The sequence below is a fragment of the Falco naumanni genome, chromosome 6, assembly GCF_017639655.2.
Source record: "Falco naumanni isolate bFalNau1 chromosome 6, bFalNau1.pat, whole genome shotgun sequence".
In the NCBI taxonomy this organism is placed as follows: domain Eukaryota; kingdom Metazoa; phylum Chordata; class Aves; order Falconiformes; family Falconidae; genus Falco; species Falco naumanni.
Window position 1 is genome coordinate 34,259,549 of NC_054059.1, and position 24,356 is coordinate 34,283,904.

A 24,356-nucleotide genomic window follows, 5' to 3' on the forward strand; every position below is an offset into this window, starting at 1 on the left:
GCCTATTAATGATTCAACGCTACCCTTGAAAACGTAGCGCCTCAGTTGTATGCTTTAATAAGATTTAAATAAACCTGCTATAAACAGTAAAACAACAGAATTCCTTATACAAGTTTATGCCACTACCATTTTCTTTCCTCATGATCAGACCCCTACCGTAACAGCCTTTATTTGATCAATGCTTGAGACATTTGTTTTCAAACTATCTTGTTGATCAAAACTTTTAGGTTAAGCCATCCAAATGAATGTTCTACACAAAATACTTACTTCAACACATACAAAGCACTTTCTTTATCTTTCAGAAACTGAATATACAAAGTAAGCTTTTTCCAAAATATTTCCATAGGCAAAGGATTAAAAAGGATTTTAATTATACACATATGGTCACAATTCTGCCTTAAAAAGATCATTGGGAAATGTACATAAGGCCGCTTGTAAATGTACATCATCTTTATGTTACTGTTACAATGTCATATGTCCAGAGAAAAAAATTGACAGTATCATACATATTTGCTTTATGCTGGGAGAAGGTTATTCAAAAATACAGTACTCTTCTGTACAAAAAAATCATGCCACATTTATTAAGATGGAAGAAGCACTGGTTTCTGTGATAACCGAGTATTTCAGTCCATTTCTTACTATGCTTATTGTCCCAACTTCAAATTTGAACAGACTGATTTCCCAAAGTGTCCATATTAACAGAATCAACAGCTATGTTATAAACAAAACATAATGTTTCTCACAATAGATAAAAAGAAAGCCGGTTCATATTTCTGAAACCATATAAAGATAGAATTTAAAAAAATCACTCTTGATTTGCTGAAATAAATTTATATTATACAACACTATATGCCAGGGGGAGAAAAGGGAGTGGGGATATGAATATACACTAAAATGCAAATTTTTGTCCCAAAAAGGGGTAAAACAAATTACATTTACAGCATGAGGTTTACAAATGTACATCTGTACAACCAAGGTAAGCATCACTACTAAATTAGCAAGGCTTGTAATAAACATCGAAACGAGAGATTTGTTTTCCAACTGTAAACTTACACCTATTAACTACACGTATACAATGCATATATTTATAGGAAGCAAAAAAGCTATCTGAATATTTAATCAATCATGCTTAAATGTTGAGCTATCAAGTTTACTTTTCAGTGGCCCCTTTTCTCTTCATCGATACCTATTTTTTTGCATCTACAGTGAGAAAGCAAAATAAATGCTCAACACTTTCAAATCCTTACAATTCTATATGCAAAATAAAAAAATACAAATCTCTACTCTTCCTGCATTGTAAAACTGACTGTAAAGTTAATACAGGGTTCACTCCTTTTCCAACAGTGTATTGTACTGAATGGAAGCACCACCATCATTTTAATCCCTCTACCTTGTACAACAATTAAATATATAGGTATATACAGCACTTATTTTTAATACATTGATCGAGAAAACCTTAGGGCACCATTAAAAAAAAAACAAAACCAAAAACAACTTTACCCACAGCAAGTCATGAAAGCTAATTTTGAAGTTCCCATTGTTTTGTTACTCCCTACTTTAATTTGCTGTGCCCAGTTTATTATTTGGATAGTATGTTGTGAACCACCAAAATACAACTTAACTTTTCAACATGTTAAATAATGTTTATGCATCTGATCAGTTTTAATCTGGTATAAAAGACTTCACACAAAAGGGAAAAAATAAGGATTAATTCTATATACAACTCTATAAACCTGTTGTGCTATGGTGCTGGGTAGACCTACCAGATTGCAAGCCAGTGTATTAAAAGAATACTGTACTTTTTCCCTTTAAAAACTATTTCAGTGACTTTACAAGGTAAAAATTTACAAAATATGTGACAGCTATTTTGATACAATTACATCATATACAGGCATTCTGTGCTTTGCCAGCCATCCAATCTGATAGGTCTCCGGATCAGGGCTGGAGATATTTTTTTCTTTTTTTTTTTTAATAATTCACTCCCAAAAATATACACAAGAATAAAAATTTTACAAATGGATGAACAAAGTCAATAAATAGATTTAAAAAAATCAGAACGTTTATAGTTAAGTTGTATGTTTTGATCATTCACAATTCAATTTTTCTTCCATTTCTTTTTGTCTTTTACAGCATCCCATTTGGTGGTCCACCAATTGGCCCCAGATCAGCACTGTTCTTCAGGTAATACTTTTCCAACTTGGCCAGAATGTGTTTGCCATAGGTATATTTACGCAGAGTTGTGATGTGGGGTCGAATCTGTGAGAAGAAACATGTTATTTTATTTCCCCCCTTCAAAAATTTTAAGCAGCGGTTACTACACTGTAAAAACACCATGTAAAAATAAAAAAAATGTCAGAAGCCTGTATTTCAAAACGTTCTAAGTTACTGGAAAGATGTAAAACTGGCAATTTGGACTCAACTCACATACCAGTCACAGGAACTGGGAGTTCGCCATTTTGTGGGAGCGCCTTCCTGGCGACTGCGGAAGCAGAGCTCCTGCAGGAATATGCTGGGGGCCCTGCACTAAACAGCCCAGGGCAATTATGGCAACAGCACTTTTGTCCATGCCTGGATATTCTTAAGTAGAAAACGTGCCTGTATGTTAGGAAGTGTGGGATTCTCTTTTGGGGAAATACAGAATGGGTTTGTATCAGCAACCAGCAAATAAAGAGAGAAACCTGTATTTCTTCTATTATATTAATAAAGATGACCGATACTACATTTTCATATTGAAAGTATCTTCACAGAAAAGCTGGCATAAAGAGAGGATATGAAATCCAACTTTTGAAACTTTTCTGTAGATTTACATTTTTAGCTCACTGCTCCATGACCTGAATATATTGTGCTTTATTAAGCTCCACTGAATTCAGTGTTTACACATCAAGTTCTAGATTACAGAACCAGTGAGTTTTACAGCTAGAGGGAAAGGTATTCTAGCAGAAATATTAGTATAGATAATATTTTCTGACCCAATGAAACCATATACAAATATACCTTGTGCATTATTATCTTCCGCTGAGCAGGTTCAGCCATATCAATCATCTTCTGAACAACATAGTTGGCATACTGGTCCTTCATCATGGTGTATAAGGCACTGTGAGGACCATCATTCTGGCAACAGACCTCATCAATAAGTAAAGCTCTTTCAGAACGAGAAGCATGAGTTACACATTTTTCTACCACATTGCTGAAAAATAAGACAAACGCATTCTGTGACTTAAGATGTAATGTTCTTTTTTAAGTAGCATTTTAAAATTTCACCGAATAGTTCAAGTGTCTTAACATCACTAAAGAGAACACTGTAAATGCATCAAGTCCCGATTTCCAAATCTTTAGTCTGTGATGAATTAAGAAGTACTATATACTCCTCCTAATGTAAAAAAAAATATATATTTTCTGATAATTATTATCTTGTAGGAGGGATTTTCCACTGGACCTACAGTGGAGATACTGAACCTCAGGTTGCAGATGTACTCTAGTACATCTATTTCTGTTGTGGGCCCTTTTTAAGACACAACAGAGAAAGCCAGAAACAAGGCTTTCTGCTTTTTGAATACAGATGCTTTTCAGGAGCATGCCTAGATCAGAAATACTGTCAAGCATTTATTTTTGTAGAGGAAGTCTGACCTTCCAGATATCTCAGAAGCTGGAAGGGCCATAAATGCTTATAAGACAAAGTGATTCTTGTCCTAAATTTGCGCTTTAGAAATTAAGCAAGATCCAAGGAAAGGATTACGAACAGTTCTATCCAGACAAAGAAAAATAAAGTCCAGATAAACATGCTAGTTTGCGTACAATCAATTTTTAAAACAAATATCCCCATAACATCGCAGCGCATTTCTACTTAATGTTGACGACAAGATTAGTCTCACTAGATCATCCAGGATGAATTCATTCTGAGGTGTCTTTGCTTTAGCAAAAGGCACATAACTTATATTTCAGCAAAAAGCTGAAGGATAAGTTTTAGGTTCTAAATTTAGAGCAGTTCAGGGGCAACAGACTCCTGCAACTCCTCTGAGACTTCCTAATGCATAAAATCCTTGCCTGGCTGAATCACGGCTTATTAAGGATAGCCTTTTTATATCTGTAAATTGCTTGGCCGGACTGATTGATAGGACTGTCAGGAAGTCCCAGCTTACAACCATCAGCATATCAAGCAAGTCGTAGGAGAGCTTTTCACCTGGCTCTGGGGATCCTCACATGGAGACTGGGAATCCATTCTCTGCGCTTGTACAGGGTGAACAAAAAACATCCCATAAACCCATGGAATCTTCTCTGGTTTGCTACAGAACAGCACTTCCCCCTTCCCTTTCCCAAATCTAGTATAAAACTACCACTACTGTACATCTTTATAAAAATATGACACTTCAGGAGGCAAGTTACACAACAGAAAAAACCCTACCATATCCTTTTTGTAACACAAAAAAAAATACAATACTACAACTTTAAAAGGTTAGTGAATCTTTAATATATGACAGCTGTGCAATACCTGGCAAATTTGTGCTGACTCAGAGCTAGAACTTTTCCTCTTATTTCTGAAACTATTTTACTCTTGTCTTCAGGACGACCATGCTCCAGTACATGTTGAATAACGTAATTTCCATATTGATCCTGAAAATAAGATGACTTCAATTTTCTTTTGTGTTCACACCAAGTAATCCATATAGCTTTTGTATAAACTTTCAAATTACTCTTCGCACAGATTTAAGGAAAAATACAATAATAACGTCAACATAATAGAAACAAATTGATGCAAGAAATATTGCATCAAGAATTAATGGGCCACAAAATTTACATGCAAATAAGCTATAAACCCAGCATTTTGGTAGACTACCTTTTCTCTTAAAGAAAGAAGTCCTCAAAATTAAGATCATTCTTTAACAGCCCTAATATCTCCCTGAACTTCAGTTCCTCAAGACAGTATGTTTTAAGTAGACTTGCATATACAAGAAACCACTGAGAAATAAACTAGACTGTAAATATGCAGCAAAAGGCAGCTCTCGCCTTTTTGTTTGTAGAAATTCCTACGGAACACCAAGTCCCTTCCAGTATTTTAAAACTGGTTCTATTTCAAAGCCATTTGTGGCACACATTTTGTTTGTCTGAGACCATGACAGGAAATCATGTTGTGTAAGGTCTTTTACCTTCTTTTAGAAAAGATGCCCTTTTTGCGTAAGAATATGCAACATTTATATTTCTGACAATGTATGTGTATTTAGACATCAGAGGTTATCTAAAGGACATCTGAGTAAATTAACTACAGAAAGGCAATCTTTGCAATAACTACACTAATTATGTGCATTTACAATGTGTATCCGAAGCTACAGTCAAAAGTGTAAGAAAAAGGCTTTTTATATCTTCTTTGCCTCCCAACTTCCAAATTCATTTTCATTAAAACTATGGAAGGAAAGAAAAACAAAAAATCAATGTCTAAAAAACTAAAGAGGCAAACGCATTTAAACTATTTCTTAAACTAAGAAACAGGAATAAATTATGACAACAAAAAAAGCTCCGTAACACATTTAAAAATACACACACTAACCTGCACCAGCTGTTCTGTGTGTTGATGCAATTCCTCTAAGATTGGCAAAGTCTGCTCAGCAGTACAGTGTTCCAGAATGCGCTGAATTACTCTACAACCATATGGATGAGTTGAAAGTACAAATACCTTAAAATAGGATTGCAAACTGAAGTTAAACCAACTGAAGTTTACAGAGATAGTAATATTCAAATGTCTGAAATGGAACTGAACATGTCAACTACTATAAAAAAAAAATTGCCTTCCAATATCAGAATTCCACCTCCAGGAGAAGCTGAGAAACAATGAAAATGCAGGTTTTTGTGTGTCAAGGATTCCAGTAATTATACAACTAAGAACTCAGGTTTTCATTAGAGTATTTCTAGCCTATTTATCTGTAAAGGAAAGCCTGGAAGTATGACCCTTAGTTAAGCACTGTTCACCTTTCAAGCTTTTCTTTGTACTTAGTACTTCATCTTCAAATGTTAAGATTTTGAAATTCATTAAAAAAAAAGTTCAATTATTACGGCTGATTTTTCACTAATTTCACATTCTAGCATATACAACAGTCTTCCTGTTACAGATACAGAGTTTGTAAGTAAGTATTCAAAACATAAAGTCAAAATCTTGCTTATTCCTTTCGTTTGCTTCTCCAGAAGCCAGGTTTGTGTTTTGGGGATTAATTCAGAAGGTTTAAGAGGCAGTGTTGGTCAGAACTGAACACACAATCTTGTCTGACTAGACAGTGATCCAAACTATGCAGGCAGGCAGGCGAAAAAGATACATGTTATTATATGACGTGACTAAAGCCTATTATTTTTCATTTGCCACTTCAGATTAGCTGGTATTTTTTTATATATAATTACTTGGAGCTGAGGGTGGATGTCTAGTAAAGAGAGTCACATTTTAGTCAAAGGGCTATATTTACAGTTTAGAAACTGCATCTCATCTACCCCTATACCCTTTGATCTAGAAAGACCTGATGCTAGAAACCTTGGCATGCCATTTATTACTATGTATAACAATAATTCAGGTATTGCTGTTGTGTAAAATGTGAGAGAAGGGTATTGTAGATTTTGTTCAGAAATACATTTGGCCATCCATTAAAGTAAAATTTAGTTAACACAGCCAAGTTAGTGAGATTTTTACAATTCTTCTTAAGACTATAAAAGTATACGTTTGTCTCAGAATATTAAAGTCTTATTTAGCTGCAGCATATTCTTTAGCCTGCAGCACAGTATCAACCTTTTATTAATAACTTTTTTGGAAACAAAACAAAAACCCCAACCTTAAATAAACAAATACCACCCCCCCCTTCACTTAACACTAGCTCATATGTAGGAAACAGATTAATAGATTTCTTCAAAGAATTTCCTTAATGACAGACACTGATTGGGAAACGCTGAAAGAGACTTGCAACATAACCAATGGAAAACGGAAATTTTAATGAAAAAGTATGTGCTAGAGAGCAGATACTTTATTGTTATGTCAAAAACGGCAATGTTAGAAGTTATAAAGGAAATTTGAAATGGTGTATCACAAAACTCAAACAGAAAGCCTGGCCTTAAGCCAAATACCTTGTATGTATTTATAATACATCCAAACAGGTCTTTCTAGAGCCCCATCTCCAACAGATTCATCTTTTTACAGCATGTTAACTGTCTCTTCAACCGCTTTGCCATTTTATCATCCCTTTTTTATCCTACTTAAAACAAGCTGACAATGTGCCAAACACTATATTGTACAGGCAAATGATGGAAAAAGATCTGCAAATCAAAGCAACCCTACAGAAGAGGAAAGGAAATGAACTGCTGACATTACCTGTCCTTTGAACGCGTCAATGATGAACTGGAGCGACTGGGGTTGAACACACTCAATACATTTTTGTACAACATGGTTTCCATTTTGATCTTTCACACATTTCAGAACATGGCCATCCAACTCCTTCACCATTTCATTCTGAAGACACACAAAAAAAAAAATTATCCTTGTCTTTACAATGATTCTTCCTCACCCTCAAAAGAATATTCCATTTCATCCTAACTATCCAATCTTCAAATACACTGGTGGTTTACTTCTGTACGTCAACATTTTAATTTTAATTTAAACAACTATTTTAGTCCCTAGGGCATTTCATAATGAAGGAAAGGATCAACAACTTAAACAAGTAAAAAGACTGATGTAATAAAAGGAAATAAAATAAAAAAAGTATTGCTCTAACTTACAATTACCTGCTGGTCAGGCGAGATTGACTCAAGTGCTTTCTGAATAACACGACAACCATACATCTGTAGGGCTAATGGCAGAACATGACCACGTATGCGTGTTGCCAGGGCTAACTTTTGATCCAGGCTTCCAAACTGAAAAAAAAAAAAAATAAAAAAAAATGCTGTTAACAAGTGAAGACATAGTGCAGCATGCTGGAATTTACATGTCAGAGTAAGTACTTTCATGATATATTTCATGTTTACTGTGTGCCTTGAATGATTTTTTCCTTTGTATTTCTGGTAGGTGCATTTACCAGAAGCTTTTATTTTCTAAATGCAACATTTTGTAATATTCCACATTCCAGTCGCATACGTGCTATCAAATGCATGACCTTGAAAGATAACAGAAGAAACTGAAGTAGTTTATACTTCTCTGTTTGTAGGAATATTTAAGTGCAATAACCGACTTACTTAGACAAATTATACCAGGCAGATTAATTGCAGATTACTATAAAATACTAATTCAAATCGGTTTTTCTCTGATATCTCAAATTCGTACTGGTCAGTGTATATTACATCTTGTATACAGTAAGCAAGCTGTAACAGGAGGGGGTGGGGGAGGCAGATTTCAACCCCTGAAGTAGCTTCTTGGTAAATTCAAACTTCACATGGCTTGAATGATGATTCTGACCATGGGCACTTCAAGAAATTTAGAAATGCTTGGGCTCTGCAGACCAGAGTCAAAATGTTTTTGAACACTGGCTGCATTAGTGTAACTCAACCAATGATCTTCAGCAGTAGTTACTTCCTGCCCATGTTATTCCTTCCACAGGGCTACTACAGCCTCCTGTGCTGCTCCCTGTTGAGCAGAGTAAAGCCAGTTAAGCTTCATAATAATAGTACACACAATCCTGTTCCCAGATCCCCATGTAAGATCCTGAGTTGGCACAGTACAAGAGACAACACAGAAGCAATCAGCTGGACAACCAACTGGGTAGCACCAGCAATATTCACACAGCACTGCTGAGAACTCTCAAATCCAACATCTGTAGTCATCCAAGACTCTGAAGAAAACTCAAACAACTTCGCCTTCCTACTTAAATAATGAACCAAGTCCTTTACTACACCTAAGGCCTACTGCACTTTTTCTTGAGAACTCTTCCGCAGAATTAAGATGAAAACACTCAACTGAATGATTATCTATGTAACCATTCAACCTAACATTATGGAAAAAACCAGCACCTGATGACCCTTGAACAAGATCAAGATCTTACCATATGTCAGCCAGGCTTTTCAGAAGGTATTCTGATTTGTAAAAAAAGAGCATCAAGCAAAAAAAAAAAAAAAAAAAAAAAAAAAAAAAAAAGATAATCACATTGTTTCATAGATTATTCCTTAAAAACTACATTTTTGTTTACAGCAACCATCTTATTTCTTAATGAATGTTTTCCAGCTTCACCTTCTATCCACCCCGATACTTCGACAAGCTCCCTGATTTAAAGTACACTAAGCCAGATATCTTTCCTACATGTAACTTTTTCTACGACACAGGTATTGCTTATTCTCCTCTCAGCGAATCAAATCTTGTAACTCTTTGATAAGGCCTTTTTTTTTTCTACCCCATAGTTCTTAACAAAATCCAAAGCTGTTTTAAATACTAGTTCCCGTAATATTGGATGTATGTTATGACATCCCTTCCTCAAAGTTTTTCCACCCCAATACACGTGTTTCTTCATATACAGCACTCGACAAAGTTCACACCACTATTTATTTTGTGTGCAAGCGCTTCTTAGAGACCCACTTTTTACCAGGATGCAGGAAACAATAAGTATCATCCTTCAAATCTTTATGTTCACTATCATCTGCTAAAAGACTCTGTAAATTACTCTAAAAGGTTTGCAAAGCCTGAGTGCGCAGCCTGTACATTCATCAATGTTCACCAATGTATGTACCACCAATGTAAAGAGCAACTGTGCCTGTTTGCCTGTTACAAATAAAAAAAACAAGAGGATACAGAACAGAAAACATGTGTGAAGTCCTACACGCCTGGGTTTGGTGGTGAAAGTCCAGTAGAATTCTACTATGATGTTAAGAAAAAAGTTAGATTTAATCAGATTTTACAGCATTTCATTTGCATTTCTGTTCATACACTTAGTGTTACGCTTACCTCAAAGAACTTCTGTATTACATAGTTTCCAAACACATCAGTCATCAACTGATACGCTGCTTGCAGGATCTCATTAAATACCATCTGGCGCTCAGCTGGAGTAGCTCGCTCCAGCTTTTGCTGTATAAATCTAAGTGCAAAAAAAGGTACATTATGCTTTACATAAACAACAGGAAAACCTCTCAAACACTATTTCAATGAGACACCTCAGAATTCTAAAGCAAGTATTCAACCCTTATAAAACTTATTAAAATGAAAGTAGTGCCTTTGCATATAAAACTATACATTTTAGTAAAATTATATTTAAAAACTTTCATTTGAAAAGGATTAAAGATGAAAAGAATAACAATAGCTAAGTACCTGATGATGTATTGCTGAAAAAAGTTTTACATTCTAGATGCCAGATATTTTGTTTTCTTAATCAACCTCTTTTTCATACCTAAATACTAGTTTACAAGTCTGGTTATAAGGCTGTTTCAACACTGAAAACTTCCACAAGCAGCTAAATTTATACTAGTTTTATAATGAAATTTCCTAGAGAAGGAAAAGGTCAGTGTAGGAGCATGTGTGCCAATTAATGGCATGCTTTGTATTAAGATGACTACCAGCTCATTCAAAGGTCTAATGTTAATATAACAATATCAAAACAGTAAAACATTATTAAGTTATTAACTTCACCATAATTACCTAGAACCATGCTGGTCTTGGGAAAATTCAACAATATGTCCAACAAGGTCTCTTAATTGAAGATTAGGGAAACGATTGTTTCTGAAATCTTCCAGCAATCGACTACGTCCAGAAGGCATAATATCAGACCTACTGTAACGAAGGCGTGAAGGAGGGAAGAGCTGACTGGTGGAGCTAAAAAGACTGGAGGTACTTGCTGCACTGCGATACTTTGCTTCGGCTCCAGGTGCTGCAGAAATATAGCGACCACTACCATTTGTCAGTCCTCCTACAAGGAAGCAGTTCTGTCAGTAAAAGCCATAAGGAAAGTAAGCAACAGCAAAACAGTAAGTGTACTAGAACTACGGATACACCCTGGAGCCAAAGAAAACAACGGTGTTGTCTTGTTATTTATATTTACCTCATTATGGTTGGAAAAGTTAGATAGCTTTATTTTCCAATATAATAAAACCATTCTCCTCCTCATTTTTATTTTATGTGAAGGGCACCAGGGAAAGAAACGCCATTAGAATAATATAACAAAGCAGGTAAAGTGAGCACCCACTCAGAGTTACAGAAACTTTAGAACTGGGTGGGCCTTAGCTTAGTGGGCAGATTTCCACTTCATAAATAATACTCACTTACACCTTTGTTAGTAGTCTCAAAGTTAGCCAATTGTTTCAAAATAGACCATGAAATCTGAACTACCCTTCAGTCCCTACTGAGGTACCTTTCCAACTTACAGGGTGAAAGGGCATTTTTGGGGAGACACACATGGTGCCTCTAGCCGTGCTGTACCTGTTCTGCAGGATATTTGATGACTTCAGCATCCCAGGCTTTAATCTGGTACCTCTTGTAAGCACTAAATATGCCAAATTTCAAACCAGGTAACTAAGAATGCTCTACTTAATTCTAAACCACCCAAAGATATAAAGTTACTTTTAGGAACCTAAGTCTTTTCCTTGCTGTGAAAACATTCACTGTCACTACACTCTGTCTTCCCTTACTTTCTAAGAACTAAATTGCCTTCCTATGTTTAGGTTCTAGTCCTTTCTGCTAGGATTCCACCTACAGCTATCATCATCTCAGTCCTGTGAATTTCTCCTCATATATTGCTCTCTAATCAGTTTATGTCACTCATCTCCTCCAACAGCCCTCTCTCCCCTCTATTTTACAACAGGCAACAATTATCACAAACAGCATGCAAACAAAGCATCTTTCCCAACTACAGAATGATTTTAAAAGGGATACTGCTAACTATATTACAAGCAGAAATCCTCAAAGACAATTTCCACCTAGAAACCTCAACTCTACTACTTAAACAAAACCCCTAAAATTATCAAGTATGAATTAGAGAAGGAAAGCATTTTCAGTTTCCCTATCTAGAAAGTGACACAGTAACTGAAAGCCCTTTCAAAGTCAACAGAAGAAGTATCTACATTTGAATTTAAAACAAATTGCAGTATGTGCTGTTTGAATGGTGCTCTATTACAAAATTAATTAAAAAAAATAAAAATCAGCTGACAGTGCCCCAGCCAAGCCTTCTTTTGGTTCCAAGTATTTATAAGGCCAGGCAACAACAGTGTTACAGTGGGCTGGTAATGTATTAATAGTAAAGTATCTATTTTGAAAGGTCAAAGTTACTATACCAGAATCTAAGATGTTAGTGCTCTGCAAGACATATCAAGCATCACGTTTATGCATTGTGTAGGATTATGCCCTAAAATAGAAATAATTAGTATTTATTTTACAATTAGTTTTCAAAATTCAGTGTAAAAATCAGTAAATACTTTATGCCCCGCAATACCTTTTAAAAACTGCGACATTTTCCTTGAAATTAAAGCCATTTAATTCTTTACAGCCATAAAAATCAAGGTTTTTTTTTAAACTATCATTTTTAGTTTCCACTGACAATCACTATTTCCAGAAAAGACCTGACAGCAACATGATACTAAAAGACAAAAAGAAAAAAGAATCCCAATATTCTGCAGGTGAAGCAGTATGAACAGTGATGTTCTATGGTCACTTCTCTTCTAGGAACAGCCTTCTAAAGAACAAAAAGTTATGCACCTGAAATTATGGTATTTCTCAGCTAGATTTCTTAAATAGATGAATGAAGTCTTAGCTTCCCCGTAAATGCTGTGTAGTAACACTATTTAATACCACGAGAGGGCAGCAAAGTCCGTTCAAAAGGAAGTGTTACAGGCTACTTTCCTGTCGTAGCATCTCTATTACTCCACTGATCACATGTTCAATTCTGTGCCAGAAACTAATAGTTTTGATTATATGTTCACAAACTGCATGGCTTTAATTAGCATTCACATGTGCAGTTCCATGACTGTGTATCAGGAATTGTTTCAGCTTGGCTTTTTTTTTTTCTTTAACTGAGTTTTCATGCAAGTATAAATTAAAAGTGAATTTATCCAGCACTTAAACCAGAAATTAAGAAACTTTGTAGTTTTTAACATGCTATATATGTGTAGTAGAACTGCACATATACATTTCACACTCAAGATTATCAAGCCTTTCTTCAGTCTGATTTGGGAATGATTCCTTTTTAAGACTTCTAAGACAACTAGATGACTATGCTGCAACTGGGAGGCTCTTGTCTAGCCGGTGAAACTACTTCAGAAAATCATATTAAGCAGGATCATAATTCAAGAAGGCTGAAAACATATCCACTGTGCCTAGAAGAACTTGTCATACTTCAAAAGCACACAGAAAGGTTAACCTTTTAAAACCCTGGGCACTACCATAAAAACCAGTAATTTATAAAGTAACTAGATTTTTTTCTCATAAGCTTCTACTACAGCAGCAGTGTTATAGCTCAGTGGCAACTCTGCAGATTTGCAAAACTGTAAACCCCCCAAAATAAAAGCATATTGTCATAGGTACTTATTATATGCAGATATACTCTTGTATACAACGTATACAATTCTTGTATACAACTCTTAAAATATCTTTTTTTTATTACTTTCTCAGTCCAAAATCACCAAAGCATTAGTGTGGACTTTAAGGACACCTGGCCTCTTTTCTGAAAACTTCGGGTGTGCACAGCTTAGAAAAGGAAAACTGAAATCTGAATTCTAGTTACCCTATCACATCCCCAGGCTCTTCAAGAACTAAGGACACTTGTTCTACAGATTCTGATTCCAAACTACAAAGTTAACAGCCTAGGTCTTATAAATTATTTGGGGAACGTACGCTACTGAGTAAAGCACCTAGTCTAAACATTTCTGCAAACGCTGACATTTTAAAAGACTTATCAGGCATCAGTACAGCCACACAATTACAAACCGCTGGGGAATAAAGCATACAGTTCATTCTTCAGATAATCACTTAGGTATCACTTCTGATCTTGTAAAACAGAGTTCTCCGATGCAATGATTAATATTAAGTTTGTTTTACAGCTTAATTGAACGTAAAACCCTGTGGCTAGTCCATAGGGAAGAAGAGGCACAGAGGTATAAAGGGGATATAGACCATCTAAAACAGAGCCTTACTAAGCTTCAAGGACACAAAGCATGTTAAAAGTACTAACTCCTTAACGTGGATAGCGTATTTAATGTAAAGGAGAACGTGAAAAAAATACTAAAAACTAGATCTAAGCACATTTGATAGCATTAGTCTGTTAGTACTTACTATCAAAGTATTTTGAAATTAACTAAGACATAAACCAGATTTACTGCACAGTAACTGTTTAAATCAGTCAGCAGTATTATTTTCTAGTAAAATAATGCATGAATATATACACACTTTAAACTTGATTTCTACAAAGTATTTGTTGACCTGTAAAAAAACATAGCTTCATCTCATCCTCAGCTAAAAAATTTCATTTTCATATAGAAAACAGAATTACACATATGCACGTACACATATATGCATATATGTGTACATATTTTACCAATCAATGCAAGTGCTTATTATGCCTGGTTTACTGAAGCCCTACAGAGTAGGTACACAGCAGAGGCAATGCAAAGTTCCCCATACTGTCTTGCCAAGGGGCCTTCACTCTTTCCCAGAATGACCACTTCTGAAGATAAAAACATCAACCTGACCTACTAACAAACTTGGCTTGCAACACACAGAAAATAATTACCTCCAAAAGTCCAGATTTTAAAAATCCTCGTCTACACCAAACCCTTCAAATGCTGCAATATACCATCAGAGTATGCACTATCAATCTAAAAGGATTTTTAATAATGTAGGAAAAATACTTCCCTCTTGCTGTTTTTTGTCCCTGGGAGTGAAAGGGTAGTTCAAATTCATGACCTTACTGCTCCAACTGATTAAGCAAAGCAGCAGTTACAGACAACTGACAAATCCCTTCAAATACAGGAAAACTGACACTGGAACAAAGCAATTAGCATATTCCTATTTTAGGATGTTGGATAAGAATTGGTGAGAAGAGATAAACCCAGTAAAATATCACAAGTTTCTTGTAAAAGGGAAATTGGTCCTTTAAGCTACAAATTGCAGCAGTGTCTGACAAAGGGGTTATAAAACCATGCACCCTTTCCCAGTATTGTGCTCTAGTATTCTGGTGGCTATAACAGGAACAATCGAGTTTGATTTTAAAATAGGAGTTAAACTTAGCTGAACCTGTTGATAAAAGCAGGTGGGACAACAAGTTTTGAAGGTGGAGGGAGAGCTGCATTTGACAGGCATTATCAGAATACCAATGGAAACTGCATGCATACATGAACTTACAGTGTTGTTCTACTCTGAAAAGTGACTGTGTTTAATCATACCCTTCTTAAAATATACTCCCTGTTTGATTTCAGGTGTAACTTCTTATTTGGTGAGGAAGCTTTGCCTTCTTGTTTTTTATGTGTGAACAAAATAAATGCTTCCAAGAGTAGCTGATGAACACACCAGAATAAATTTAACAGGACAGACCATTAACTGCAGAAATAGTCTTCAACTTTTAGCAGTGGTGCACCTCGGACATAACTGCTCAAATAAACGACACAGGGCAGAGCGCAGGAAGTGCTAAAAAAAGACTGCATTTTTGTGAAAGCAAAAATCCAAAAGACCTCAATTTTCAAATTTCAGATTGATTTGGTAAGGTAGCGAAATGTTTACCCGTAACCAAGGTCCACTTCATTTGCAAGATGAAGAGGCAGTACACATGGAAGCCAACAAGCTTGTGTCAATTTTCAGAGTACAACTGTACAGCGTGTAAAAGTCAGAATGATCTAGTACATGATTTTAACAAACTCTTATGCTTAGTTCACACTGCCAAACAGTCTGAAGTGGATTAAAATCAGTATTTAACAATTTCTGCTAACAGAGGTAATCCTCTATACTGATTGCAGCTTATTTTCTCAGAATTGAAAAAAGTATTTTAACATTTATCAAATGTGAAGCAATATAAAAACATCAAATGTTTTGAATTTTAGATAATGCCTTCCAAAATTTAAGTATAGTTTTCAGCAATATGAAAACTATAGTGAGAGTACTTTGAAAAGAAAGAAAGAAAAAGATTTCCATGATAACCCCATTGTCAGATGTTCAGAACTTTCTCAAAAGCCTCCATTTGGGCTGAAACTTTCCATGCTTGGTCTCAGCCCAAAGGTGCACTTTGTAGACCTGAAAAAGGAAAAAAGGTAAGTAAAAAAAAATAAAATGTGCTGAAACATCCCCTTGCCCAGTTTTACTTCGGGTATTCAGCACTTAACCGTGAAGGGGATACTGAACTGTAAATGTAATATATTTAAATTACTTTTAACCTCGTTATACAAATCATTCACATATTTCTCTCTAAGTGTATTTTGGTAGGCACTTGAGTTTTTTCCTGTTTTATTTGTGCTAAGAGAAGTACAGGGGATTAGGTTGCCTATTACACGCACGAAAGTGTGCACTGAATAGTTACTGGAGCAACTGGCAACTCAATCTTGAAATATATGATTTTAGCATCCAAATTAAATGACCACAAAGACTTGCAGTGGAAAAAAAAGAGAAAGCTTATCAAGTAACCTCAGGTTAGAGGCATTATCTTCTAAATATACTGTAGGCTGTGGTGGGGTTTCTGTAGATTTTTAATTTTTATTGCATTTTTAATTTTTTATAAAAACAAGGTTGAGCTCCCATGTCACCTAACTAGCTCAAAAATTTTCTACAAAGATTACTATCATCATTCCTTAAAAAAAGTGTATCCGGTAACAGAGAGCCACCACTGACAAAGCCTTTGCTACTTCTTTCACAAAATATTTTGGTTTTTTCCACCAGCCTGGTAATAAACTATTGTCTTCCTGGCAAAAGCATCTAGGCCATGAGGCAGAAGGCTCACTCACTCAAAAATAACCTTTCAATACATTTTACAATGACAGCTTTGCTCACTTTCTACTTTATCATGGTAAGGGGCAGCAGTGAAAGTCGCTTCACTGTTAAACACAGTATAATCTTAAAACATCCTTTAAGTGGTAATACACTGTAGTAGAAACAAAATAATGCACCTTTGCTCCTCCATACTGTAGAAACATAATACAAAAAGGACCAGTAAGTCTTACTGGACTCTCTATCAGGCTTCTGCAAGGGAAGAGAAATCAGCTGTTGGCCTGATATTGCAAAAAGCTGAGTGCCCTCCACTGTCAAATCAACGAGCATTTGAGCATGCTCTTCACCTTTCAGGAATGGCCCCTCTTCATTACAAAACTGTTTAACAGCAAAGGTAATGTGACATCTCTTATGCAACATATATTTTACACATAGAAATACATACACACATACAAACAAAAAGTGTTTTTTTGGTTTTTTGTTTTTGTTTTTTTTACCTAAATGCAAACTGGATGAGGATCCATGTGATGAAAGTGATGGCGGTGGCGTAAGTGAATGTCCTGGCGTTTGGCTTGGCAGAGGCATGCCTATTGGACTTGGAGAGGAGGAAAATCCCAGACTATTGTAAAATGGCTGCCCTATGGGTGCTAGGCTGCTACTAGATCTTTTGTACAAGTCAGAGCTAGTAGATAGAGAATCTCTCCTTGTGGCACTACTACTTGCAGAACTGCCAACTGAAGAAGAAATAAAAAGACCCTAATTACACAGTGTCAACTGAATAAAACCTATCCCCAACTACAGCTGGGCAATAACAGATGCGATCACAATAATTACAGCAATCGTTATGACAAAGACAATTACTGTGATAACCACACATGCTTTTAAGTAAATCTAAGTGGGTATAAACATACCACTGGTAAGTAATTTCACCAATGCCCATGTCTTTCAACATTTCATTCTAGATTTCTCACAGCAATATTGTAGTACTCTGTTTTAACCACCTGGCTTCAGGCTTTGGGACAAATAGGGAATTTATGAGATTAGATTACACTGTCACTTTATTCACTTTATAGAATAAATGATTCTAAAAATATTTCCACTAAAGTCTTTGATAAATTTTTTTCTACTGTAAATTATGAGACAGTGATACTTGATTTCAGGAAAAAGGCTAAAGAAAATTGACTGCTGTTTAAGGGCTCAGAAAATCTACGTTGCTGTTCAGCCGTTCCTGAACTTCCTCCTTTGTGAACCCCTCACCTGTAGGAAAAAAATGACTGCTTAAAATTCCCTACGAGAATTATGGTTCTCAAAGAAGTGTTTTGAAAAGATATTATAAAGAGGGAATAGGCTAAGGAAAAGATGAGCAGCAGAGCAGAGATAGGAAAATTAAGGAGAGAAACTGAAAATGTGATTTTACTGCTACCAGTATTTCTCAAAGTCAAATCAGATTAGAAGCTTTGGATAACAGTGTATTAGTGAAGGATTGGTTATCCTGCACAGCATCATTCAGCAGGGCGATGAACAGTCTAGGATAAATTAGGAGAACAATAAAAAGCTTTTAGAAATGTTAAATTCTAGTATTGTTACATACTAGTGAAATACTCAACTACAGTGCCTGTAATAAACACTGGAACTTTATTATACTCACAAACAAAACCAAGATTATGGATATTAACAAAGATACTTTATAAGCTAAATTTGGAAAACTGATTTCTACTTCAACTTAAAAAGGTCAGAATTTATACTTCCACAATCTTCACCCTTGTCAGGCACCTTTTCCTACTAAAGCTGGCGGCATGGCCCAATATAAAGGTCTCCTGATACTTTCCATTTTAAGACACTAATTTATTTTCTCGTAACATTAGCAACTTGGCTAATACTTTTCATGGCAAGTATCCGCTTGAATGAAGTTTTTCAAAGAGGCTGTGCCCAAACAACGCTGCCATTTCAGAAAAACAGGCAAGGAAAGATGCTTTATCCTTAGCAAAATAATCCAGCTACCTATTATTTGAAAAGGTAATGCTTTCAGGTACTCAGACCAATATGCTAGCAACAGGAGACCTTTATTTTCATGCTCTTCAATTGAGCTAAAAATCTTAGCAAAATCACAGTTCATACAAGTTCAGCACAGACTTATAGCTGAAAACTTAGAACTCCTGTCCATACATGGCACATCTGAGATAGCTAATAAACCTTTCCCTGCAATTGAGCTTCTAGGCTTCTGTGTGCCATGCCAAAAATGGACTGAGACTGCTGTCCAAGATCCCACCTTATGTTTGGAAGGCCCATCAGGCAGTGTGGAAAGGAAGTTTTCCAATTCAAATGCAGAGGAGACAAAAGCCAAACACAAGAAATAGACCAGGGAAAAATAAAAGAAAAAGAAAAAAAAAGAAACCAGAACCAGGAGGAGAGAGGTCAGACAAAGGAGCCAACAAGGAGACTGCAAGAAAAACTGGCAAGCACTTTTCAAAGCCAGTGGGACTGAGGATGAAAAGAAAGCAGATCTGAAGAAAAGTCAGGCTGTAGAAGGTATATGTGACTGTGGGGCAAAAAGACTGGAATAGTAAGCTGATGATGGGAACATCACACAGTACAAGCAGAAACAGAAACATTTGGGAGGGGTAGGGGAAGCAGGAGATAAATACTGCCTGTAAACTGGGAAGACATACTACAGGAGAAGCCAGAAGGAAAAGATACTGGACTAACTAGGCAAGGAGATTGAGAATAAGAAATCAGAAGAGCAAATTAAGGCAACAATTAGAAAGAAATCTCAAGATTTGAGACTAGGTCTACAAGTTCTGGCTCAGCTAGCGAACTATGTGAATGTTAATATAAAGCTACATGATGGATTGTTATTTTTCCAACTATGAAAAAATCTAAGCAAACTTTAGCTTTCTTTCAGGGTTTCTTACTCGGCTAAATTACTGCAGCTTAACAAGTTACTGTGAACCAGCTGAACGGCATTTTCACACACACAGAGGCAACGCTCACAAAAACCAGAAGATAATTTAAATTGGCTTACCCCTCTTCACCACTAAGCTAATGTAATTACTTTACACATGTTACAAGGCAGAAGTAGGCACCTGGAAAGCTGCTGTAGTTGATCTAATTCTTAGCTACCTGTTAAGCTGCAGTAACTTACCATGTACCTAAACCTAAAATGGAGTATGACTAACTTTGTAATAAGATAATAGATGTAATGTAAAGAGATATAAATAATGTAAATAGACTGTAACTGTAAAGTACATACAGCCATTTATCTGGTATGCTTGCCTCTTCAGTTTATATTTTGTTGTTCAGTCATTCAGCTAGAATACGCTCACCTTTACATTTTTTGCAGGTTTTTTTTTCCCCCCACGTAACAACTGAAAACGTAAGGGCAAGACCTATATTGCCATCTATCAGTCTTCACAGCTATTTTTTAACTGAAATTCAACCTTTACAACACATTGAGTTACAAAGAAGCTGAAACTTTGGCAGGTAAAAAGTTAAACTTGTTTTTCATTTGCCTCAACATGCATTAACACCATTTGTTTAAGTACTTGCCTGTGTAATTCAATGCATATATACATACAGCTCATGAGCTCTTTTAAAAAAAATAAATCAGAAAGCATTTTTTAAGTGGCTTATTATGGCAAGTACAATTTATACTTGGCAGAGGGGCACTTTCAATATACTTTTATTCCAATAATACAACTAAAAATATTTAAGGTTTAGACAGCACCTTTCATCAGCACTTCTCAAACTGCAAAAGCATAGGCTTTCTGCTTCCCTGTGGAAACTACCATGCTAATTAAATCACCTAGGATACTGCTGCAAGGTTCCAGCACATGCTGTCTATGCTGAAGGCTTTGGGCAAAGCCCTGGAACTGATCCTTGCTACAAGAAAAAGGCTTACTCTCCTGGGGCAGAAAGAACTATGCTGATTATTCTTAAGTACATCCACAACTAAAATATGTATTCTATGGAGGTCCTTCTGATAATGCTGGATAAAGACTTTTATGACTTAAAACGGGTGCACTGCATTAAATATGCAGATACACTTATCATCACTATCTATCAATGTAATGAAACTGTATTAGCGCAAAACACAGCTGCTGAGAACTCACTGGAATCCTACAAGTAACTCAGGACAAGCTATATTACAAAATATAGCACTGGGATAGCACAATTACTTTGTAAATAAGATCTACCTGCTCGGGCGTTATGGAAAACTAAGAAACTGTACATGACTGAGTAGCCTCTACTTTTTTAAAAAATTATCCAAACTTTATTCTGGATTTTTTTCACATTAATTTTGTTAAAATACATAATTTTTCAGATTGATTGATGAAAAACAAGACTGAGAAAAATCTCTGTATTGGTACACAGCGTATTTGATATCACTATTCACCTCCACTTAGTTACCAAATAGCAGGTATCATGTTTTAACACTGAAGGATGTGTTTTTCCTTCAATGTTTACATATATTAAGATATCTTGCAATAATCTTCACTTTTTAAATTTTTTTCAACTTTTTGTTTTAATTTCCCTTAGGGCGTTTAGTTTTGAATTAGATTTGAATTTAGGTTTGAGTTAGATTACTTCCCCCCAATTTCTACCCATCTTCAAGATATGTAAGATTATAAACATGCTCTGCTGATTTCATTAAAATACTTCTAAATAATAAACAATTCGGTGCTGTAACTTAGAGAGTAATAGCCAAAGGAAATATTCTTTAGAAAAGATACTTCGCTTGCCTTACTAATACTGCATCTGAAATATAAGAAAACCTACCTTGCATGTTTTAAAAACTGTGTAAGAAATTTCTGCTATAAGAACAGGAACATGAAGGCAACTTTTTTTTTTTTTTAAATACAAACAGGTCGACAACATTTAGGACCATCTGTTGAATAATTTAAGGCCTCAACTTGCAAAGAACTATTTAGGCTTAACTATGTCTAAGATTAAACCTACTAGAGTTAACAATGACTGTTCTTCAGTATTAAGTCTTTCCATTCTATATATCCTATTAAGAATCTTATGGAAACAAACACTTTTCAAATTCAGAAAGTCATATGCTCTTTAATTTTTTTAAAAAATTGGAATTTTCCTGCAATGAAAACTAGAACAAAAGAATGCATCTCTCAAACATCATCAATTGTTATTTTAAGCGCAGAATGAAGATTTCCTTGAAAATAAAAAGCAGCTCAGTAAAAACAGCAACAATCTTCTGCAGCAGAGTACAGTGCTCAAAATGGAAAATATTTTGGAGATACCTATGACTACAGAATATTCTTCAAAAATGCATCTTGTATACAGAGCCCAAGTGAATTTGAAACCCCCTTTTTCTACCTCTATAATTTGTTTTAAACTTGAATAACCTATTTTTGCACATTCTTTATAGAAATGTATGTGTATCTAATATGCCTGGATACAGATACAGTTTTTTTGATTAACACGAAAGTCTCACAGAATTTCCTCACTATATTAAACAACCTACCTGATGAGCCAAATCCACCAAGTGCAGAGCCGATAGCTGCTCCTAAAGAGCTGCTACTTCCAAAGCCAAGAGATGTGCTTCCTGGTTGGCCAGGACCATGTGAAAAAAGGGAACTGCTCTGGGAGTTACCGGTCAAAGAGTTACTGCCATAAAATGAATTGGATTGTAGGCTACTGTTTGTTTGCTGTTGCTGTTGCTGTGGCTGGGCACCAAGTGGCCGAAATAGACCGTTCGTGGCTCCAGTGAGATTGTTTCCTGTTCCTCCAGCTGAAGCAGCTGCAGCTGTAAAACATGTTTTCAATCATGATTACTCTCTCAGACATTTCCGACTGGAAATGGAATATTGAGATCTAAATCACATTTTCTGGAAGCCCCCTTAAACAAGCAGAAATCCACATACTGAAGAACTAAAAAAGACTCTATAGTATTACCCAGTCTTAATTACCCAAGGAAAAAAACAGACAGTGTATGTTGTAGGCTAATCAAGGCTGTAGAATTGTTAATGTAATTTAGGGAATTTTCAGTGTAAACATGTAAGACATTACTGTTTACTGAACCGTACTTTTACACCCAAGGTTGCAATAGCAGAATTGCAGCTAAGAGTCACTGAAAGACATCTTCAGCTATTTATGTCAGAAGTGAGTTCTGCATGAAGAAGCTTATAGATAAACTTAAAACCTAATTTTCTGAACAGATTAATTCATCTGGTGTTAGTATTTTGGATTTTAATTTAACAAATACAATAAATACATGGTTCAGTAAAGTAGTACCAGACCTCATCACTGATAAAAAGAGAAAAAGAAAACCAGATACTTTTGATATAACTAATTCTCTTCTGCTGTCCCCTCCAGTTATTTTTTTGTTGCCACACTTTTCAGGAGAAAATACTTTCAAGAGAAAAGCATAGCAAGGCCCCACAGCACTCCATCATCTTCTGCCAGGCTGAAGCAATGAAGTGATGCTGCCCAGAGGACACTACTTCGAAGATTGATGAGTAAGTGCATGTTATATGCATGGGGAGAGGAAACTGAAAAATGTTCACATCTGACAAGCAACAACATTTGCAGAAACATGCCTGTATATGTATGGGGAGAGGACTGTAAATTTGAATTTAAAAAAAGGAAAACTACATCTCTGAGAAACAGCAGTCTGAGAGAACGGGAGGTGACAGAATAAGAAAAAGAGTATGTATGGTATATCCTTCACAACTAGAAAATTTCACGGATGCATACAAAACACATCAACAATATCAAATACTAATCAAGCAACATTACTGTTAAGATTCAGTATAAAAGTGGAAGAAGCCTCCATGCAGGATTAAGTACTCACCTGCTTGTGCTGCTGCAGAGCTGATTATAACAGGAGCTGAGGCCACCAATCTGACTGGTGCTCCAAGGCCAGTCCTTGCTCCAGGGCCTACTACTAAGGCACCAGTCTGATCGTAATAGGCAGTGGGAGCTAGTACTTGATAGCCTACACAACATAGAATACAGGAATTAGTAGTACAGATAGTCTCATATAGTCTGTGTTTCTTCTCACCTTGAAATATTCTGAAAACAAACTACAAGGGGGAAAACAGCATTTCTGCCGTATTACCTTAGAATGTCAACTGGACATCAGAAGAAAAAGCAGTGAATATTGTAAAACAGTGTGACAAAAATCTTATTTAGGAATGCTCTACATAGCTTTTCAAAAAACAGAGTAACAGCTAAATTTAGTAGTCTAAATTTGAATTTTATTTTCAAGGTTAACAAAGGAAGTTTCTAATGCCACAGTGAAAAGGTAGAGGAACAACACAATTGGTCATATTTGGATCATAATTGAATCAGTTTCTTTCAGTATTTTAAGATAGTCTACATTTCTCTTGTACTCCTTTGTACGTGGAAAAGGTACAGAAATCTGTACAACTGAAGGGCTGAACTAAATGCAGCTTTGGCAATTCCATACATGACCTAGCCACACTTAAAACTGTATCTACAAAAACATTAGAAAAAGAATGCTAATAAGTGCAGGAATACCTTGGATCAGTCAATTTTA

At 35.7% G+C, this 24,356-nt stretch overlaps 1 protein-coding gene across 13 annotated transcripts in view; it reads right to left on the reverse strand.

The window, feature by feature from the left end:
- Positions 1-276: 276 nt before the first annotated feature.
- The window catches only part of PUM2 (pumilio RNA binding family member 2), a 73,632-nt gene continuing 49,552 nt past the window's right edge, over positions 277-24,356 (reverse strand). For 7 of the 13 annotated variants that reach the window (XM_040599049.1, XM_040599048.1, XM_040599055.1 and 4 more), the window contains 11 exons: positions 23,649-23,792; positions 22,320-22,601; positions 17,335-17,571; positions 10,580-10,847; positions 9,893-10,022; positions 7,744-7,878; positions 7,340-7,477; positions 5,543-5,668; positions 4,490-4,611; positions 2,995-3,187; positions 277-2,256 (listed from right to left, as the gene is read on the reverse strand). In XM_040599049.1, coding sequence (XP_040454983.1) covers positions 2,125-2,256; positions 2,995-3,187; positions 4,490-4,611; positions 5,543-5,668; positions 7,340-7,477; positions 7,744-7,878; positions 9,893-10,022; positions 10,580-10,847; positions 17,335-17,571; positions 22,320-22,601; positions 23,649-23,792 — 1,907 coding nt within the window. In that variant the 3' untranslated portion in view covers positions 277-2,124. The other 6 variants (XM_040599054.1, XM_040599053.1, XM_040599058.1 and 3 more) reach the window with 4 other exon arrangements.